The following is a 20,551-nucleotide window of genomic DNA, read 5'->3' as shown; positions in this document are numbered from 1 at the left end:
AATACGTTTTCATGCTAGTGTGGCAATCCTCTGTTTGAGGCAGTGTTTGGGTGCTCTGTACCCTTGAAGCTCCTTCTCTTCATTTTCATCACTTAGCTATGTGTTCTACTTTGGTTGTGTTTGGTCGGCTTCACTTCTCCTCCCTCAAGACTCAGCTCCTTCAGCTAGTGCTTGGTGGCTGCTACCAAGGAAGTCGTTGGGCTTTGCCTCCTGTTGGGTTTCTTGTTTATTTACCGGCTTTGGGTTGTGTGCTTGCTGGGCTGGTTGGGTTTGTCGGCCTCTGTGTCTCCGTTTTGTATAATTTGTTCTTTAACTCTGCTCTTGTGCTTAGAGGTGACATCCTGAGCTTGGTTGTATGAGTTTATATTTTGTTGTCTTTTTTTTAGCTTTCATATGCATTACATCAATGGGGTTGACAATTTTTAGTATGACTGTGATCGGCTTTCCCTCATTGTCTATGTTGTATATTTGTGGGTTTGGGAGATGGTTTTTTTGGTTATTGAATAAGAGCTTATTTTCAGTCCGTGGTTGGCTTCTTGTAATTGACTACTTTCTTTTACCCGGATCTGCTTTAATTTGTTGCGTCTTCTTGAAAAACAATTAGTGAACATACATCGGCGCCTTTTACAACGATCTCAGGCATGGTTTTCGATCTAGATCGATTTTATCTTTCAATTTTCCTCAACCATATCGATCATCATCCAATATTTTTGCTTTTTCATGTCAAATTGGTTTCATGCTATCAAATGTGAACTTGCTCGTGCTGTTATTAGTTGTTCATTTAATGTCTGGAACCTCATTTCATGAAATTGTTTCGGTAAGGAATCAACTTTTTAAAAGTAAATTCGAAGTTTAGGTTCCTTTGTGATCAAACTCGAAAGTTCCAGGGTCTAAGGTAGATAGCAGAATTCGCCTTGAAAACTATCAAATATTGACATTATCACTTAACACAAATTTACACGGAAAGAGTTCTATTATGACTATCTATCTAGCTACGACGTACACGTCAAGTGTACAGTGTTCGACTAAGAATTTGTCGCATTCTTGATTGGTAAGAAATTAAGGGAGTTGTTTGAATATCTTTAATTCGCATTAGATATGGAAAACTAATGAGATTAACACCACTCCGAAAAACTAATGGCATGGACTCCATGGTGACATATTCACACTGAATTTATAATAACCCTACGCCTTGATACTTATGTAGCTTGGTGCCTAAGTTTTTAGCTAGCCACCCTGTACTAAACTAAAGAAAGAACTTGAACGTATAAACTCAACTAATTTTCTCAAATGTACTCTGTTAATATCCCTAATTTAATGCGTGATGCATCTCTCATAAATTTTCACACGCAATTTCAAGGGTTAGGTTATGGAGTACGTGTTTGCTAAAATAATATGCTTGTAGATCATATGATTCATATCTTCATAGCAAAATTCAATAAGGCAATCCCCGTGTTCCACAATTGACATATTTTCCATGAAAGTTAGTGTATATTAATAATAGAAGTAAATTTGTTGCTCACATCTATTATGTCCACCACATGCCCATCACCCTAAGTAAATATCAAATATTTTTTATAATATTATAGTTATAAATTTGTTAAGAAAAATAACACTTGACATTTACTTAAGGTGGTGCGTATAATGTGGACATGATATTAGTGAATCACAAATTTACTTTCCGTTGACAATTCCACTATGACTACATTATTAATAATGAACTTACGTTCTTAGGTGGCATGTTTGATTATGTCCAACATACACTCTTCAATTTTTTCACTTCTTTTATGGTACGTCTTATTTGGATAAGATTGCAATTGCTATGACTTTTCCACAAGCCTAGATAGCCGAGCAAAGCTTTCAATGAATTTGAAAGGGAACGGGCGTGGCTTTCTTTATCACAAGTCCTTTTTAATTGTTTTTCAACAAAATATTAGTACAAGAAAATAGCACATTCTAAGTTCAGAAGCTCGATAATATGGAACACATCTGCCTATAAAAAGAGGGTCTCTGTTGCTGTGGAACATACAACTACTAAGATCATCACCATGGCCAGTTTTGCTTCTCTATGCTCTCTGCTTTTGATAGTTTCTTATGTTTCCTACTTCTGTACTGTTTCGGAGGCACAGCCCTCAGTTCCTGTAGTTAAAGGGCTCTCATGGTCCTTCTATGAAACTAGCTGTCCTAAGCTCGACTCCATTGTCAGGAAGCAGCTTAAGAAGGTCTTCAAGGAAGACATTGGTCAGGCTGCTGGCTTGCTTCGTCTGCATTTCCATGACTGCTTTGTTCAGGTATTAACTACTTCAACAGATCGATCATATATAGCTCATCTGCTTTGATTTAATATTGTACCAAGTCTATTTAATCCCACCCCGTTTTTAAGTAATGGAACGTTACTTGGAACCCAGAAAATCAAATGGCTTGTTAGCTGATCAGTAACTAAATCAAACATGCATTAGGCAGTTTGTTTACATGCATAATGGTGACAATCGACCGTGTAACCTGTTCTTGGGATTAAATAAGTGTGTACGTGAGAAAGTTATCTGAAAGCCCATCAAATCAAAACGGCTGCAAATGTTTACTAGTAATAACTTGTTTGATGGATCAAGGATGGTGAATATTCATTTCAATTTATGTTACATAAATTGAGAAATTAATTGATGTTTCACTGTATAGTTTTTTATCGTTCTTCAAAAGGAGCTATATAGTTGACCAAAAAAAAAAAGGAGCTATATGGTACAAATTATAGAAAATTCATCAATGCCAAATTAATTGGGGCTTGTTATACTTTGACCAAATTACGCATGTATAATAGGACTTAATTAAGCTAACTCTCAACCAAACTTTTTGAACCACAGGTGAGATCCATCTTGAATAATCTTATACATGCATAACCATTTGATATGTACTACAACATGCGGTTATATATAATCAAATGGTTTATGTCAGTAACTAATTAAGTTAATTCAATCCTACCTATTTATAAAGAGTTGGTGAGACTTTTGAATGAGAGCGTTAAGGGGCACATGTAATGTGTAGAAGTCACATTTAATAAACATTATTGATCATATTGCAGGGATGTGATGGGTCAGTTTTGCTGGATGGATCAGCCAGTGGTCCAAGTGAGCAACAGGCACCTCCAAATCTGAGTTTGAGAGCCAAAGCCTTCGAAATCATCAATGACCTCCGTGAGAGAGTTCACAGCAAATGTGGGAGGGTTGTTTCTTGTGCTGATATAACTGCTCTTGCTGCTAGGGATGCTGTTTTCCTGGTAATTTTGTTTTTCTCTTGGCAGTTATATCACTTCATAGTTCATGCATCTATCCAACTCAGAAATGAGCTAAAGACATAGTTGCATGCGTGGTGTCTAATAATTATTGGCCAATTATATTGAGTTAGATACAGAACATAAGCAGAAATGTCTGAAGTACAGATTTTTTTTTTTTGAATTAGTTACTGCAGTGTGTCTGTTACTTCTCTGTTGTTCATATTTTGGGACATATTTCACAGATGTTTTATCATACATGAATACATTGAATGTTTTTGAGGTGCAGTTGGAAAATTAAATTATTTGTGTGAGAAGTCTTCAAATTAATTAACAATCTTGACTAACCCAACAGCTTATATTAAAGAAGACGTACGTCTATACTTTACCTATATAGCTAGCCAGCCTAGTTGATAAGAACTTATGAGGTCATTGTATAGAGTTTTATACACAAAATGCTTTTCAAAAGCATGAGACTCGTTCCTCTTCTTGTCTTATGGCTAGCTTGTTATACGAATGGTTTGCTTTATTCTTGAGGAATCTTAATTATGAGCTCATTCATTTCTTAATCCCTAGTCAAAGAGTACTTAAGATTTAAAGTGCTGCCCATATGCGAGAGTTAGGAAGCTTACCAGGAGAGGGAATCCAGGGATATATTGTACTTAATTAAGATGTTCATATTACCATGTGATTTTCCTTCTCTTAAATTATGTCACTTCACAATAACAAATCTTAGAAGCTTTAGTGGTTGCTGCTTTTATATATATATATATTATTAGTGATATATGAGCTACTGATAATTACATGCCAGGAACAAGTGCAAATATTAAAACCAAACAGAATGTGAAAAACATCTACAAGTTGGAACGTAGCAAGTTTGTTGATAAGTATTTCTTTTTGTGCAGTCGGGTGGCCCGGACTATGAAGTACCACTTGGAAGAAAGGATGGACTAAACTTCGCAACAAGGAATGAAACTCTTGCTAACCTCCCCCCACCAACAAGCAACACCACAAAACTCTTGACAGATCTTGCCAAGAAGAACTTGGATGCCACTGATGTCGTTGCTCTCTCTGGTGGCCACACCATCGGCCTTGGCCACTGTACCTCCTTCACTGGCAGGTTATATCCTCAAGATCCTACTATGGACAAAACTTTTGCCAATGACCTTAAGGAAGTATGTCCAACAGCAACCACCAATGCCACAACCGTGCTTGATATCCGCTCGCCTGATACATTCGACAACAAGTACTATGTTGATCTCATGAACCGCCAAGGTCTATTCACATCGGACCAAGACTTGTACACGGATAAAAGAACACGCGACATTGTCAAAAGCTTTGCTGTAAATCAGACATTGTTCTTTGAGAAGTTTGTTCATTCAATGATCAAGATGGGGCAATTGAGCGTGCTAACTGGTTCTAAAGGCGAAATTCGTGCTGATTGCTCGGTGAGGAACTCAGACAATGCTAATTACTTGCGCTCCGTTGTGGAAGAGGATGAGGAGAGCTTGTCTGAGTTGTAAGGACTGAATTTGAAATTCGTCCAACATGTTGATTAACTTATTTATGCATGCGTGTACTCTTCTTTTCTCTCATGTTTCTTCTTCCTTTGATGAAGGTCAATAAATCTCTTACATTTCATTGTGTTCGCTAATGAAGGTTTAAATTTCTTACATGGTGAAGTTTTTCTTTCCGCATCCTGGTGCGTATCAATTTTTTTTTGGAAAAATGTCTATTAGTACTAATTTGAGCCATTCAATGACTATTCGAATGACACAATTCAAACTGTGCCAATTTCAACACATTGTAACTTAATATTTGTTCAATTAGTACAAAAACTATTATTTTGTATTTTTTAAGACTATTTTACCCTTGCATATGAAAATAACTGTATAGAGAGAAATTTAATGAAAGCAAACACTAGTCTGTAACCTCGCCGGACTCCGGACACCGAATTCTGGTCACTGATCGCTGGATTCCGGTCATTAGTCGCCGGTCGTCGGAGTATATTACTGACTCTTAGTAACGTTCAATTATAAATTACTGACGCTCAGTAATCATGTTACTGACTCTAGTAACATTTAATAATAAATTACTGATCTTGTAACTCACACTAATAATTACTGACCCTAATAATCATGTTATTAACCCTAGTAACCCACACGACATGTAAGGCAGAGTCTGCAACCTTACCACATTTCCACTTTTGAAAACACCTAACAACTTGTTTGAAGAAACATAGCGACAAGACGAGATAGCCATAGCCATTTCCTTATTCCATTAACTCTGCCCATCATGGAGAATACATGAACATGGAGCTTAATCACATAACCGAAGGAAGGTTATCTCAGAACCGAAATTTCCAGAAAGTTTATGTAACAAGCATGACCTATTACGCGCAAGGAAGGTTTTATCAGACCTCCAATCTCTTTCTCTGAAGCGACCTCGCGCGTGAGGAAGAATGCCGCGTCAACTACCTCTACTCGCGGATCGGGTTCCTTTTTGGCTCAGATAGGAATCGTCGGCATCATCGAGGCAGATGCGTCGTCGACATAGATCAACATCGTCGGGGTCTTCGAGGTAGACGGCGTCGACGCAAATCGAAATCCGTCGGCTGGTGTCGTCGCTCAAATGGGGAGAGAGAGAGATGTAAGGCCGTGACGGCATGTGAGGGAGGGATTTGCAGAGATTAAAGTTGATTAAGAAAGGACACTAATGTAAATTTGTATCCAAACATTGAAAATTGAAATAGACCCACATATTTGAAATATATCTGAAAATATCACGATAATTTCGTTTTTCTCTCTTATGGAAATATTTTTTTATTTTAAATTAATTTCGTGCGATATTTTTGATATTTTCTGAAATATCACCATATCTTTATAAATGCTCCGCCACGTGTCCGTCACCTTCCCTAAAATTCAAATAAAATCAACTTGTTGAGGGGAATAAACCCATGTTCACTCCACCCAGCTTATGACTTTGTCAACCCTTCTAAGCCCACTTTGTGTTCTATTATGACCTTATATAGTTTATTCTCTCCTAACTAATTTGATAAGCAAAATATTTGGTAAAATTTCTAATTTCAACGAACTTTATAATTTTTTTCTACATTTGATTATTCACCTACAATTTAGTTTTAAACTACAACTTAGTATAGATTAATAATTATATAAGAATTGAAATATAATAAATAATTGATTCAATGCATATCTCTCTAAATTTCCATAAATATTTTCAATTATTTTTTAAAATCGATATTTCACGAAATTTCCGTTGATATTTCTATTTTCGGACCCTTATATTTCCGTTCTCGCCGAAATTTTATTGAAATAGTCAAGTTTCGCCTTGAATTTGGGCATTTGATCATAATTCCTTTTATTTTATTTTTTTGAGAAAGTATATGTATCAAATTAGCTTTGCATGGGCCGAAAATATGTACGTAGGTTCTATCGATCTTCACAGTGTAAACGTACATTACAAACCATAATAGTCAGTGCCAATAGTTAACATATCACACTATAAAAATTGAAGATATTTCAGAATTTATTTTATATAATAAACATACTTATGCTTTATAAAATTTCTCCATGGCGTGAATAGCCATATATACTCTTTCGCTGCGACTAAGCAACATGCAAGAGGTCATGAGTAAAACTTAAGGTTAGTATGCCACATAGAACTATTCTTTAGAAATGATGACGCTGAATTATTCATAAAATTTATCTATTCTACGACTTAAATAGTCATAACAATAGGCAACATAACTCTCTACATTTTCTCTTTGCCCTTCACACAAGGGTCTGGATCAAGATCTTCAGATTGGAGACTTGGATCATCTCCGATCTCAACTTCCATCGCTGGCGGAATCCCTTGTAAACGAACCCAAAAGTACAACCAATTTATTAGAATGGATATTGGAGACTTCAGACTTCCCCAAAAGACAATGTTTCGATCCTTTGCAAGATCGAAATTGAAGATATAGTGCGACGGGCCTCAGGCCTAAACACTAAAGTTGCGGCGAAATTACCAGATCCAACAAAACTTGCCTTGCAGATCTTTGATCTTCACCGGCTCAATGGTGAAGGTTTTGCCAAGAAGAAGGGATTTTATTTGGAGCGGTGGATTGTCCGCAGGATCCATGAACGATACATCAATGATGTCGCCGCTAGCAAGTGTCATGGATTGGGCAAAACTAGCCGTGACCACTAGGTGTTTGTGAAGAGAGAAGAGATGTTTATGAGAGAGCATAATAGTAGAACAAAGTTGAATAGAGCTAGGGTTTGCAAAGAAGCGGCTACCATGGGGAGCGGCTAGCGGGTACTAGGGTTTACAAAATAGTAGTATATGATTTTGCTGCAAGCTTGCCTTTAATTTTTCGGAAAAAGTTGAAAAGTTAACTTTCAAATATATTTACATTTAACACTTATTTCCATAGCACAAAACAAAATCTGTATAATAAATATAAGCCTAATTATATATATATATATATATATATATACACACACATCAGAATTATAGTGTAGAGAAAGTCTACAACGTACAACACAAACAAACTTGCAACCAGTAAAACCCTAACCTCGCCTCCCTAATGCATCTATGATCATTCTAATGATGCAAACTGTGTTGCTTAAGCATGTCTCTTTGTTTTGTTATTTATCAGTGATTTCAAGGATCAATATTGAAGTCCTAATTAAACTTGCTTAGTAGAAGAACCTTTAGACAGAATTGCCTCTCTCTGTTTACAATTTCTTAGTGCACTCGCTAACATCAATGATTTCTTACACCCCGGCCACGTTGCTGGCACGCCCTACAAAATGTTGAGAGATCTTGGGTAACAAGTCTTGTGGATTATTGAAACCATTGTTACACCCGGTAAGACTCTGAAAACCAGTTTAATTACAGTCACTATTCTGTTGTCGGCAGAAATCTATTAAAACTAGGGTGTACATTAACAGATAAGAAGTATAATGCTAAAAAATATTGCATCGATGAAATTAATCCACTTATGAAATATGGACAATTGTTTTTCACTCTCGGGATTTTCTCTCCGAGAACTTAGGAGTTGGCTTGTGCCTCCTTAGTTACAACCTTTGCCAAACCCTAGCTCTGCTTCCATCATGGCTTCACGGCCTCCCTCTCAATTCCATCTCAGTTGCAATCTCATTCAATCTGCTCTCATCTTTTTTCTTGTCATGGCATCAATGGATGCCATGGTAGCAAGTTTTGCCTGGACTCTCTCTCTAGCATCGGAAAGAGTGGTGGTCCTGCTACAAATATGAGGAAGCTTGGCGGCAGCTCTATTCGCCAAGCAAATAAGTTTTTTCCTTCTTGTTTGTCCTCTGACACGACGTACTATAGATCTGGCGGCTTTCATCAAACATTTTCATCGTACATGGCTCGTTTCTAGAGTTTTGGGATTTACTGAGGAGGATTTGGAGCCACCTATTGCTTCGATTAAGATGAAGAAGGGTGGGAGACTTTTGGGAAGCAAGAACAAAGCCCCCAAGCCAAGAAAGAAGCCAGGTCCTTCTGCTCCATGTGTGAAGCTGCTTCTGGGGTCTAATGGGAAGGAGATTTTCCCTGGTAAGGGCAAGGGGATCGCGTAGACTTATAGCGCGTCACCTAAACTATTTCGACTGATAGATCATTCTGTTTACTCTGGGTATTATGTGTCGTACACCAATTGCGGTCTTTAGGCGATGTGTAATATTTGCTATAGGGGTTTATTGGAATGCTTGTTTTATCCTCGGGTAGTTGTAAGTTTATTTTGTGCTCATTCTATAATGAGGGTTACTTGTCGTAAATTGCATTGTGCCGGGTGATCTTAAATCACTACTTAATGTCGTAAGGCAATACAATTCATAATGTATATAGTCTTCTGAGCCTTAGTTATTTTAACTATTTTTTCTCAAAAAAAAAAGATAAGAAGTATAATGATCATATGGTCATTGAATCTGATTCTGCAGTTTTAGTTCAGCTGATGAAGGATAGTGTTCAGCTTATCTTTTGGGTTCTCTTCTTGCTAGTTGATTCCTTGACTAAGAATAACATTAATCATGATATGTGATTGCTTACTTTTGAGGATCCTCCTGCTCATGTTGCTCAAGCCTATCTCGATGATTTGGCAGGAATCACTACAGGTAGAAGATCTGGAGTTTGCTCCAATATTTAAGTTTCTTTTTTCTCTTTTGCTTGAGTCTTTTAAGTCCCTCTTGTAACAAAAAAAACAGATTAACTTCCTGTTTAAAACACCCACCCTCCTGCTACAAACCGGACAAATATGCACTTTGTCGTGGCCTTTCACCAAAACAAGTTGTTGAGAGATCAGTATGCTTTATGATAGAAGAAGGACATATTTTGCGCAACGTAACGAAGGAGCGTGACCTGCTATATATAGGCATGCGGTATGTGGATGGTGGATGTCACTGACCACGGTACGTGAAAGATTACATCTGCTAGCTGAAGGTGAATCAGTTTACAATATCATACGGCTATTGGAAGGCGAAAAAGTTACATTAGGAGGAAATAAACACAACTGTGAGCAAGCTCTTATATAGTTTCAAGCGTTTGTTTTGCAGTTACAGAAGGATGTAACTGAATGTGAACACAGGGACCAGAAGTACAAAATGTACTTTCAAGCGTTCATACTTCATAGGCCATTAACGTCAATATTATATGTACATTAAGTGCAAACAATAAAAACTCAGAGAGCTTAATGAAAAAGGTTGATAGACACGTTGAATTATTAGGCTAAAGGCTGTCGAGGGACATTTTAATAAGCACGACGAGACGGTGAGAACAAGTCTACAGTGAATTCTTATTTTTTAAGGTTTACGAAGATTCGAAGAGGGATTATTATCAATCGACAAATGCTAGCCTTCGATTCACACATACAAAACTCATCATTAACCTATGTTTCTTAAATTGAACTGTTGAAGTTAGACATTGCATATTTTGCATATTTTTTTTTATGCTAAACATACTATGTTTTATAAATTTTATGTGATCTGAATAACCATTACATATTGATTCGCTGTGATAAAACACAGATAAGAGGTCATGAGCAAAAACTCTAAGTTAGCATGCAACATACAACTATTCTTTAATAATTAGCTCAATTATTCCTAACTCCTACCTATTTTACGAAATAAACGAGTGTAGTAAAAGGCAATAAACTAACTAAATTGAAAATCGAGTTCAAGTACAAACCCGAAAACCCAAGTCCAAAACCCATCTTGTGAAACCTTAGACAAGAATTGTAGCTTGGTCATCTTCAACCCTAGCCGCACCCAACCATCACCTGCCATCTAAGGAAAACTGGCATTGGTTATGACTATTCTGCTTCGTTTGAATCGATTTCCATCATACCTCGGCAGATCTGGATGCGGCCTGAGAGGCAGATTTTTGTCAAGAAGTGTGGTGGCATTCTTCAATCTGATCTCACCCCCACCACCACCATTGAACAACCCAGGATCTTCCTTTATGGTAGCAACACGAATCCACTTTGGGTAAACTTGAGAAATAGAAGAGTTTGGATCAAAGGAATGGATGAGAAATTGGCTGAAAAAGAAGAGAGATGAGGATTGCAGATGGTTTAATTCATAGTATTGATCATATTGAGGGAGAATAGAAAGAGTATTAGATACTCTAATAGGAAGAAACTAGGGTTTCTAATAGTAGGGGAGGTAGAGCGGGAGAATTTGGGATTTTGAACTTGAATGTTTTAACGGGGCAGCATATTCAGCTTGGCTTAGCTTGACAACTTTTTATGACTTGAAGGATTTTACTGAGATTTTAGTTTTGATGAAAAAAAAAATAGCTTGACAACTTTTAATAAATTTTCTATATTTTTACTGTGGTCATTTGGCACATAGATAAGAATATATCCCTTGATTCTTAATCCTCGTATAATATTTACATGCAAATTAACGCTACTCGATCAAGTTTGGATTCTTGGACTAACTAAAATTGAAAATCATCAGTAAAACATCTTTTTATTTCACATATGAACTGTTGGGCTGAGTTTCAGTTCTTGCAGATCAAAGTGGTGGATTAGCTGAGCAACAGCGAGTGCATACTCGATCGCTGGTCTAGCTAGGGTTTGCAAAAACTGATGCCGTGTGCTAGATGGCGTCGAATTCGAAGTGGAAGCTCGAACGATGAGCGATTCTCGGTACAAAGTATGGAGCTTCATGCATATTGAATGGCCGAGATGGTAAAGTTGGTTCTCCCATGTCCGAATAAGGTTAGATGAATATCTTGTTTGGCCGGTCATGGTGGGATGGGGCACAGACTGTTGAGTGTCAACAGTGGAGCGACTGGGATATGGGTGAGTCTGCTCTGGGGCAACTGTCACAAGTGGTACAATAGAGATTGATGAGAGGAGGAAGGTCAATGTAAGAATTGGCTCGGCTACTTTAGGAGTTTAGACTCAGAGTCCCATCCTTGGATCATTAATCAACGCTACACCAACCGTCTATTGAAAGCAAAGAAGACAAAATTTGGGAGATCATTCACTACTGCTAATCAAAGTAGAAACATTGGCATAATCACTCCAGATAAGCATGCCACCCATATCATAATACACAGAACCCCACCTTGTACAAAGTCACCAACATCATGAACATAAAGTAGAGATGACTCCACTACTTTCAATCAAACTTTGGTTGCATTGCTGATTTGCAAATCGCACCATCAAATTGACTAGACAGCCATGGAACTATAGAGAGCCATGCATGGCCTTCTTTGCACAATCCCTAGCCATAGACATTGGACCTGATACTTATTTGCGATAGTACCTTAATATCTTTCTAGCTATGGTAGTCACAGACATACTAAAACTTAGGGTCCCCGGATTCTTCCACCCCATGACTCAAGTCACTCAACCAGTTGTGTAATGTCCACATCCAAACATGTGAACCATCAATTTTGATCAATGGCATATCTAACTGCCGTGGTGACCCTCATGATAAAGCGTGCAGCCTCCCAACATCCCACATGGCCTGGCTGCAAACCACACTCGATCACTCCATCAACCACCCTCAATTTTGCTTCTCTACTTGTATAAATACCATGAGGCTTGAGAGAGGAGCTTCCATACCAGCAAAGTGAGTAGCTTGGTGATCATCTATGGAGAAAAGCAAGTCGTTCCCTCAATACAGCTCAGCCTACTCCGGCGAGTTCGGGTTTGGGGAGCGGTCCAACTCGTACAACTTTAACGGGCCATCTCAGAAGGGAAGTGGATTCGCAACGGCCGGCGATCCGGAGCTCCAGAGGAAGAAGAGAGTTGCATCATACAACGTGTTTACCATGGAAGGTAAGCTCAAAACGAGTCTTAAAAACAGCTTCAAGTGGATCAAGAACAGGTTCGCCGATGTTCGTTACGATGTATGAAACATATGTATCCTAAATCAGAAGATATAAATATGTAGTTTTAGTTAAGACCTTAATTAAGAGAGTTGTATCCCATGATTTTGATCTCGAAACCTTTGTTGTACTCACTTCTGGATCCCTCTAGCTATGGCCCTTGGCCTCTGGATTGTATACAGTTTGTGTATCGTGGACCCTCCTGTTCATGTACGTTTGGTAATCGAATCGAAATTCAAGAAGAGATGATCAGGATTCAGGACGTCAACAATTCTGGAGTGTACTAATTTTCTCTACACTTGGATCAGTTGGATGCATGCATAAACTTAATTTTCTTCACCGTATCTAACGTTAAAAGATGTAAAATTAAGACTCGTATCTTAAAACTCATGTTCATCTTCTCATCTTTGTTAGAACAATTTTCAAATTATAAAGAAAATTCATAGGAAGCAGAGATGGTAACACCGGCCAAAAGGTGTTTGAATTCAACCAAACTATGCAACTCTGTGAAAAACAATGAATAAAAGACGCCAACAGGAATTACTTCAATTCAGCAAACAATTCTCAGAACTGAATAAGAATTAAATGACTTGAGGTACGCCAACTGGCTCATTGCAATGATCGTAACTAAATCAAAACCCCGAAATTTTCACAAACTCAATCAAGCCCCTTGTGTAGAAACGAAAACTTGGCTTTGTTTTTCCTTTCTTTCCTTGGCTGGCTCACTAAAACCCACATATTGAATTTAGACAATGCACACAAACCATGGCCATTATACATAATACCAAATTTATTATACATCTTGTTCCATTTGTTTTCCATATTGGTCAATACTCAGCTGGGCAAAAAAGTATAGAACAAGAACCTCAAGGTAAATCAAATGGAAACGACAGAAGATATGCAAGTCTGCGCAGTCTCTTGAGTGGCCTAATCAATCATCAATGGCATATAGTTCTAATTTCTCCCTTTGAGTTGATTTTCTAAATTCTCTGGTCGATAGAGACCTGTTAATCAAATTCGACCTGTACAAGTCACTGTCGTCATTATAATTGGCTATGCGTGCTTTTGACTTAGGTATAGGAGGTAGGATCTTGCCATTCTTAGGGGACAATTTCCGGTCAGCAGATTTAACTGGGGAAAGAGAGAAGATCGGGCTTTCTTTCCGGCTAGTCTGATTTACACCAGAGGACGTACTACTAGTTGCACTGCCAGGCTCCTCATTTTCAACATTTGGCTCGGCAGTTTTCTCCTCTTCCTGGACCACAAGGGCATATAACATTATATTCATCACTCCAAAATATTGTAACAAAAAAAGTCATTAGCCAAAAGTTATTGAATGTGTATCATTTGATAGATTCAAACCCAACAGATATTGCAGAACCAAGTCAAATAGACGGTTTTGCTTCTCCAGTGGTATAAAAAACATTCTCCATGTTCCCTTCCAATATATGATAAGGTGGAGAGAGTGCTACAGAACCCTCCCCACTCCCAATGCATAATGCATCACTGTCTATTCTCCTTCCCTCATCTTACATTTCGACTATGATCAGTTAACAGTAGAAATTACATGAGGGATAAAAGGAGTGAGGGAAGGCTTTAATGGCTTAAACAAAAGACTTGAAAATTACCTGTGTGAAAGATGCAACATCTTGTCTGCGGTGCTCACGTTGTTTTCTAGACCGTTGTTTTACTTTAGAATTCCTGAACCTGTTGATATAAGATAAATAACCAGATAGCACAAGTATTAAATTAGAAACCAAACCATTCCATAAGGAATGTATAGTTGCATATGGTATTAAGAGAGAGAGAGAGAGAGAGAGAGAGAGAGAGAGAGAGAGGCAAATAGTTCGATCATTCATTATTGTTAATAATATCCCACATCATGGACTTTGTAGCCTATTGGTTTTCGTTGGATGCCTTAACGTCTACAGTAAGTTGGTAACCATATATGTAAAATTGAAAAGAAAGTTCCAGTTGATATTGCAGCGTAAAAGTGCAAATAAAGCAATTAAGAGGATAAATGCATACTCTTACACATTCATTAAGAAGAGGTAAGTAATAACTTACTTTCTCTGCTCATTAGCTAGTTTTAATTCTTCTTCCTCATTATAGACTACAGGTAGACCAGAAAGGTCACATGCCAAGGGGCTTGTAGAAAAGAACTGCAAGGAGAGCATAACTTTTAGTATTATTTTCAGAGGGAAAAAAAAACACATGCACACTTGAAATGCAAATATGACAGTATGACACTAACAAAAAGTATAGTTCACCAATTTTGGCATTCAGGCCAATAAATTAGGTATACAGTACTGAATATGACCAAACCAAGATTAGAAAATAAAAACACTGAGCCTTAAGCACCGCACGCAGATCATAGTAGAAGAAATTGAAAGCATTTAAGATGGTGAGAGTAAGAAGACGGGTTGATGTTGCTTAGAGTGAGCTAGCAAGACCAAGATTATCACAGCTTCTAGGCAACTAATTAATATCCCACATTTCCTAGCGTTTAAGGATAAATGGAAAAAAATAGTCACTTTGTATTAAAACCTAAAAATAAAAATCAAGAAACAAAAATAAAATAAAGTGGAAGACATGGGAAAGCTGACTTTAGAGAGATGATTTTCTAAAAATTTAGTTTTTCAGAAAAAAAAATACAGAGAGAAATTTTCTGTTGATTATGTAGATGAATATAAAAGATACAGAGGAAATTTTCTAATAATTTCCGCATGAGTTATACCGAACTTGCAATGCTGAAAATAGCAGCTGACCTTTATTGTGTCTGTAACTTCTCAAACATGCTAGAAAGCCGAAAAATACTTGGAGAAATTATAAAATATTTGTAACAAAGATGAAAAAGAAACATAGGAGAAACATGCATCAGAGTTAAAAATTGTAATTTTGAGTGGGGCAGAAATGGTCTTTATCAATAAGTATATTAATTATGATTTCAGACTCAAGAACACAACAGAACATGCAAAAACATTGGTGTTAATCAAAAAAGGGCATAAAAATGCAGAAGATAGAGGTGGAATATAAACATCATTTGGGATCTTTTTAATTTCTACTTACTTCATTTTTAAGACCTAGACCTGCGCTGCCTCGATAGGCAGGATCTAATGCAAGAAGAGTGCCCAACAAACCCAGGGCAGATGAAGGTAAATCCTTAAAAGCTTCTTGAAGACTGGGTTTGTATGAACGCGGAGGTCGAAATGTTGTAGAAAGCTTCAGTTTTTTCCAGTATTCCTCAGATGGTGTGCCACACAGCTTGAAAATCCTATGAAGTTGCTCAACCTGAATGAAAATAAAACTATTACTACGAGAAATTCAATCTCAAACAGTCCCTGCAACCTATATATCTTAATCCATACAACACAACTTGCACATTGACTTACTTCTGTTCTTCCAGGCATAAGTGGCCTCCCTGTAAACATTTCAGCAAAGACACATCCAGCACTCCAAAGATCAATTCCAACTCCATAATCTGTAGCACCTAAAAGTAGCTCGGGAGCTCTGTACCAAAGTGTTACAACTCGGTTGGTGAGAGGATGCTTAGGCTTTGGAGCATAATAATTGGCGAGCCCAAAATCACCAATTTTTAGAACTCCATTTTTATCTATCAATAAGTTTGATCCTTTAATGTCTCGATGCAGAATACCACGATCATGGCAGTGCTGCAGACCTGAAAGCAGTTGATGCATATAGCACTTGACCTGTATCATGAATTTTAGATATGAAATTGAGAGCGTACAAATGAATCAAGTATCCAAATTCAAAAGCCACAAAGATTGAAATAAACTAAAACCTGTGGTTCAGTAAGCCCATCAGCCTTGGAAATAACTTTTGCCAGATCTGAGTGCATGAAATCAAAGACAAGATAAATGCTATATTGCATTCTTGAAGTGGCCAATCCTTCAAGCTTAAGTACATTGGGATGGTCCAATTTCCGTAATAGCATAATCTCTCGTGCCATAAACTTAACACTCTCAGGTTCTGATGTATCAAAGCGGACCTTTTTCAGGGCAACAATTTTACCAGTGTCCCTGTCTCGAGCCTTGTAAACATTGCTGTAGGTTCCTTCACCCACCTACAATACCAAAAAATTAATAAAATTAAATCAAATGCTGCAAGTCTCCTTACATAAATAATGATAATTCAGACCAAAACACCTATACTTGGTTCATAGTTTAGTACGATAAGCAGCAAAATCCGGTTTCTATACCTAAAATTGTTAATGAGTTGCGGACCTAGCAAGCAAATACATAGAGAAACTCATATTGCAAAATTGGTCACCTAAAACCTCCATGTTCTCAGTTTTGAAGCTCCAAATTTGAGCATCCACTTCCTCACTACACACAATGCAACAACGGAGAAAGCTAGTGGCTCCTCCTCTAAAATTTAACAGGAACAGATATGTGAGCCATATCCCTCCATTCTTTGGTCTAAATGTAGAGCATACCTATGGCAACAAAACTTTGATGAATGGACTCATCAATACACAGGAGTATCAAAGATATCCGCAATTTGACAAAGTCATATCTTTGATCATCTGAGCCGCACAGCTGTTACCACTAATTCAGCGCACTGAGCTCGTGATTCCATAAAAAAGACACTCAAACATAACAGTAGCTATAACAAGTTAATCACAACACAAATCCTAAACACTTAATTGTATCAAAAAATTCAGAAATTGAATCGTTTCAAAAAAAAAAAGAAGCAAACTAACCTTGTCGAGCTTATCATAAGAGTCAGCACTCTTGGGAACCAAGCCCTTCAAAACGTCTTTGGAAATATTATCAGTCAGCCACTTGGGCCAGCCATCCACCAACTCGTCCTCATCACCCGAAATCCTACGACCACCACTAGCACTAGCACGCCCGCTATCCCTCTCCGCCACCTCACTCCCATTCAAAGAATCCGACTCCTCTCCACCGCTCCCATTGTCGGGTCTTCTCTGGGGTTCATACCCATTATCCATCTTGAGCCTCTCGAGCCCCACCGGCCTGGCAGAGCCGGCGCCGTTCGTGTCGGGCTTGGCTTGCACGCAGCCCATTCTGGGTTTGGGTTTAGAAGAGGAGGAAGAGCGAGAAAGGTGGCGAAGCATAATGGAGAAGAGAGCGAGGCAGAGGCAGAGGGAGGAGGAAAAGAGGGGGAATAAGTAAGGGATATTGGGCCGTCCATGGCCGGCTGGGTTTGGAGGATGAGACACTGGAGTGGAGAGGGTCCTTTTCTCTTCTCATTGGCTTTCTCGCGCTCTCTGTCTCTTTGGACTTTGGACGAGTGGGAGCACGTGGCTGGCGCGTGACCGGCGACGATTGTTTCTTGGCTACTCTCTAGTCGAGAAATGTTTCTTGACAATATATTCTTGTCGTTTTTTCGTGCCATTACATCAAACAAAGAGAGTGCATTGTATTTAGATTTACATGGACTTATTTTAATTGATAAGTTTTTAGCGTTTATGTATTTCTCGTAGTGCCTTGACTTGAGTGTGTTCCGGATTTACAACAGCCTTCAGTTATGTTAGGATGTTATTTAGAGATCTTTGAGAAATGTTTGTATGCATGATTGCACAGAATACAACTACAAAATATATTCTTAGTTGTCTATATGTTTTGATCATCATGCGTCTGTATTAGAATTATTAATTTTAGTATGAGGTACATAAAATTAGGTGCGGGTGTTATATATAATATATCAAAACACATAAATTATGACCAATACCATATGATCTAATGACATAGTCTCCCTGAATTAGACAATCGACTTTTGGCAAGAGATGTACTGCAAAAGACCCTCCGGTGCCAAAGTCAATATGTTATTAATTTAGATAATATTCTAATAACCTAAATAATCTCCCAGATACATTAATATTAGTATTAAAAGCCCCATAATCATTCAATGAGTATATAGTCTCGTTTCATTTCTCTTCGATCACCTAACGTAACGTACAGAAAAGAAAAAAAGAAGCTTTATTAGCCAAAATCACTGTGAAAACACCCTCCTCCCTGATTATTTAGCCAGACCTCAATTAAACAAAAAATAATAATTATCTTCACAGGGTATCAAGGTCTGATAAGATGTGGGTGACACGAGGCTAATTTGTTCGAGGCTCTCTTCCAAAAGGTATATTGGATCCTGAATCCCTGATTCGCAGAAGCCCCTGGCGACACTGGGTTTCATCTCTCGCAAGAACCCCTTCTACCTCTTGTTGGCTCTCTTTAAAGGTATGTTTCAGTTCACTGGTCTTTACTTTTGTTCCACAAATAGGGTTGAATGGCATATGCGAATATCTAACAGAACCCAGAAACTGAAAACTGAATTGGATTGCCTGTTGCATATGCCCCCTCCTTTAGGCAATTTGAGGTAATACTAGTGTAAATTTGACGGAGATACATGATGTTATCGAACGATACATGTTGAACTTGTACTGGGTTATAGGCACTGCATTCATATTCATATGAATTTTCGGACCCTGCATAGCTCAACCGTTATGAAATCTGGGTTCCAGCTATTTTTACTTGTTGCAGCTTAGCTCATCTTAAATGAAACTCTAGACTGTTGTGCTTTTTAGAGCTTAAATAATTTATAAACCGCAAGACGGATGCGAAATTTCTTGATCGTGTCTGTAATTGATCAGGGGAACTTCATGCCCTGATAAAATTATAATGTCTGGATTTTACTGAAAATTATACTGGTGAAAATTCTGAAGCCATATTTATCTGACTTGTAAATTTCACAACAGCTATAGGATACTTAATCCCTGGCTGACAATCTGATATAATGAATTTACAAGAGTATATTGATAAGAAGCCATAATGCAGCATCCACACGTTGGTTAGACAAGAAATATCCTTATTGGAAGCCTAGGACTAAGCCCAGCTTTTTTTGCCCCACAGTAAAGTTTCTGTTGTAGTTTTAGTTTCTTGCAAGAGTCCTTTATCTGTTTTGTGAGGGCATTTATGAATCTACTGCTTTTGAGAGTCTATTTAAGTTTTATGGTGACTGCAATGGCTTTCAGTCTATTTAAGTGTTGGGATTATAGTTTTGGGAGAGGGAGCATAAAAAATATGTCTACGTTTTCGCAAATCAGGTTGGAGTGAAATAAACCTCTTTTTCATTACAAAGCTAGGTGCCTGAGTTTTCTTATCTAACCTCCCTCTTTCTATTTTTCCCGTCTACAGCTAAAAACACTCTTTCTTCTGAAACCTTTCTGCTGTCTTCTATTAAGTTTGCCCAACCCACCATAATCATATCCTCACATGCTGTTTGTCTACCCTGCATCAAGCCAGCAAACTACTCAACAGCTATCAGATTGATTACATCCCTGACCATCTAAATATCAGCAAGACAAGTTAAAAATCCTCATCTAGCTGAATTTTCTCTTTTTCTGTTTTTTTTTTTGTCAAAATCTAACTAGAATCACTATCTTGATCATCTACTCGTGAAGATTGACTAGCTATACAGAATTACAGTATGTTCTTTTGCAACCTTTCTTTTAATTTGGACAGTTATTGCAGGGTTTTCTTTTTCTGGTAACATGTGTCGGTATCAAGCGTGGGAAGATGATTCGCTACAGGGCGAAAATTATATACAAAGTACCCAGGATGGCATAGATGTTACAGGGATAAGGTGGGCAGCGAGACTTGCTAATTTGGAAGAGCGGATGACTCGAGTGGAGGCTAGGGTCGAGAGACTCGAGGCAAGGATGTCATATTTGCAAAAAGGAATGCGTGTCGTTTGCATGCTGTTTCTGGTCACTCTTGTGTATGCATTCTGGAAGTAGATGTTTAAGGAATGATTTGCTGATCAGTCTGCTGAATGCTCATTTCTATTAGAATTCTGTTAGATTCTTTGAATTGCAGAAGCAAGTGTAGGCTCTGACATATGGAATATGCATCTTTTATGTGACGCTCTAGAACA

At 37.9% G+C, this 20,551-nt stretch overlaps 3 protein-coding genes and 1 long non-coding RNA gene across 4 annotated transcripts; 3 read left to right on the top strand and 1 right to left on the bottom strand.

Moving 5' to 3' along the window:
* Positions 1-98: 98 nt before the first annotated feature.
* LOC126783961 (peroxidase 12) lies at positions 99-4,819 on the top strand. Its single transcript, XM_050509483.1, has 4 exons — positions 99-353; positions 1,938-2,291; positions 3,077-3,271; positions 4,171-4,819. The coding sequence occupies exons 1-4, from the start codon at positions 99-101 to the stop codon at positions 4,786-4,788; spliced, it is 1,422 nt and encodes a 473-aa protein (XP_050365440.1). The 3' UTR covers positions 4,789-4,819.
* A 7,436-nt stretch (positions 4,820-12,255) lies between these two features.
* On the top strand, positions 12,256-13,036 carry LOC126784515 (uncharacterized). Its single transcript, XM_050509980.1, has one exon. It carries the CDS (start codon positions 12,398-12,400, stop codon positions 12,659-12,661), a length of 264 nt encoding a protein of 87 aa, XP_050365937.1. The 5' UTR covers positions 12,256-12,397; the 3' UTR covers positions 12,662-13,036.
* A 378-nt stretch (positions 13,037-13,414) lies between these two features.
* Positions 13,415-17,842, bottom strand: LOC126784508 (probable serine/threonine-protein kinase At1g54610). Its single transcript, XM_050509970.1, has 7 exons — positions 17,358-17,842; positions 16,437-16,718; positions 16,027-16,344; positions 15,704-15,925; positions 14,702-14,796; positions 14,263-14,341; positions 13,415-13,889 (listed from the first exon to the last, which is right to left on the bottom strand). The coding sequence occupies exons 1-7, from the start codon at positions 17,733-17,735 to the stop codon at positions 13,566-13,568; spliced, it is 1,698 nt and encodes a 565-aa protein (XP_050365927.1). The 5' UTR covers positions 17,736-17,842; the 3' UTR covers positions 13,415-13,565.
* A 756-nt stretch (positions 17,843-18,598) lies between these two features.
* Positions 18,599-20,551, top strand: LOC126784516 (uncharacterized). Its single transcript, XR_007670937.1, has 2 exons — positions 18,599-18,855; positions 20,149-20,551. It is a non-coding gene; the product is annotated as an uncharacterized LOC126784516 (long non-coding RNA).

The sequence above is a fragment of the Argentina anserina genome, chromosome 2 (genome assembly GCF_933775445.1).
Source record: "Argentina anserina chromosome 2, drPotAnse1.1, whole genome shotgun sequence".
In the NCBI taxonomy this organism is placed as follows: Eukaryota; Viridiplantae; Streptophyta; class Magnoliopsida; order Rosales; family Rosaceae; genus Argentina; species Argentina anserina.
Note: the sequence above shows the minus strand (reverse complement) of the source record. Positions and strands in the feature narration are given on the sequence as shown.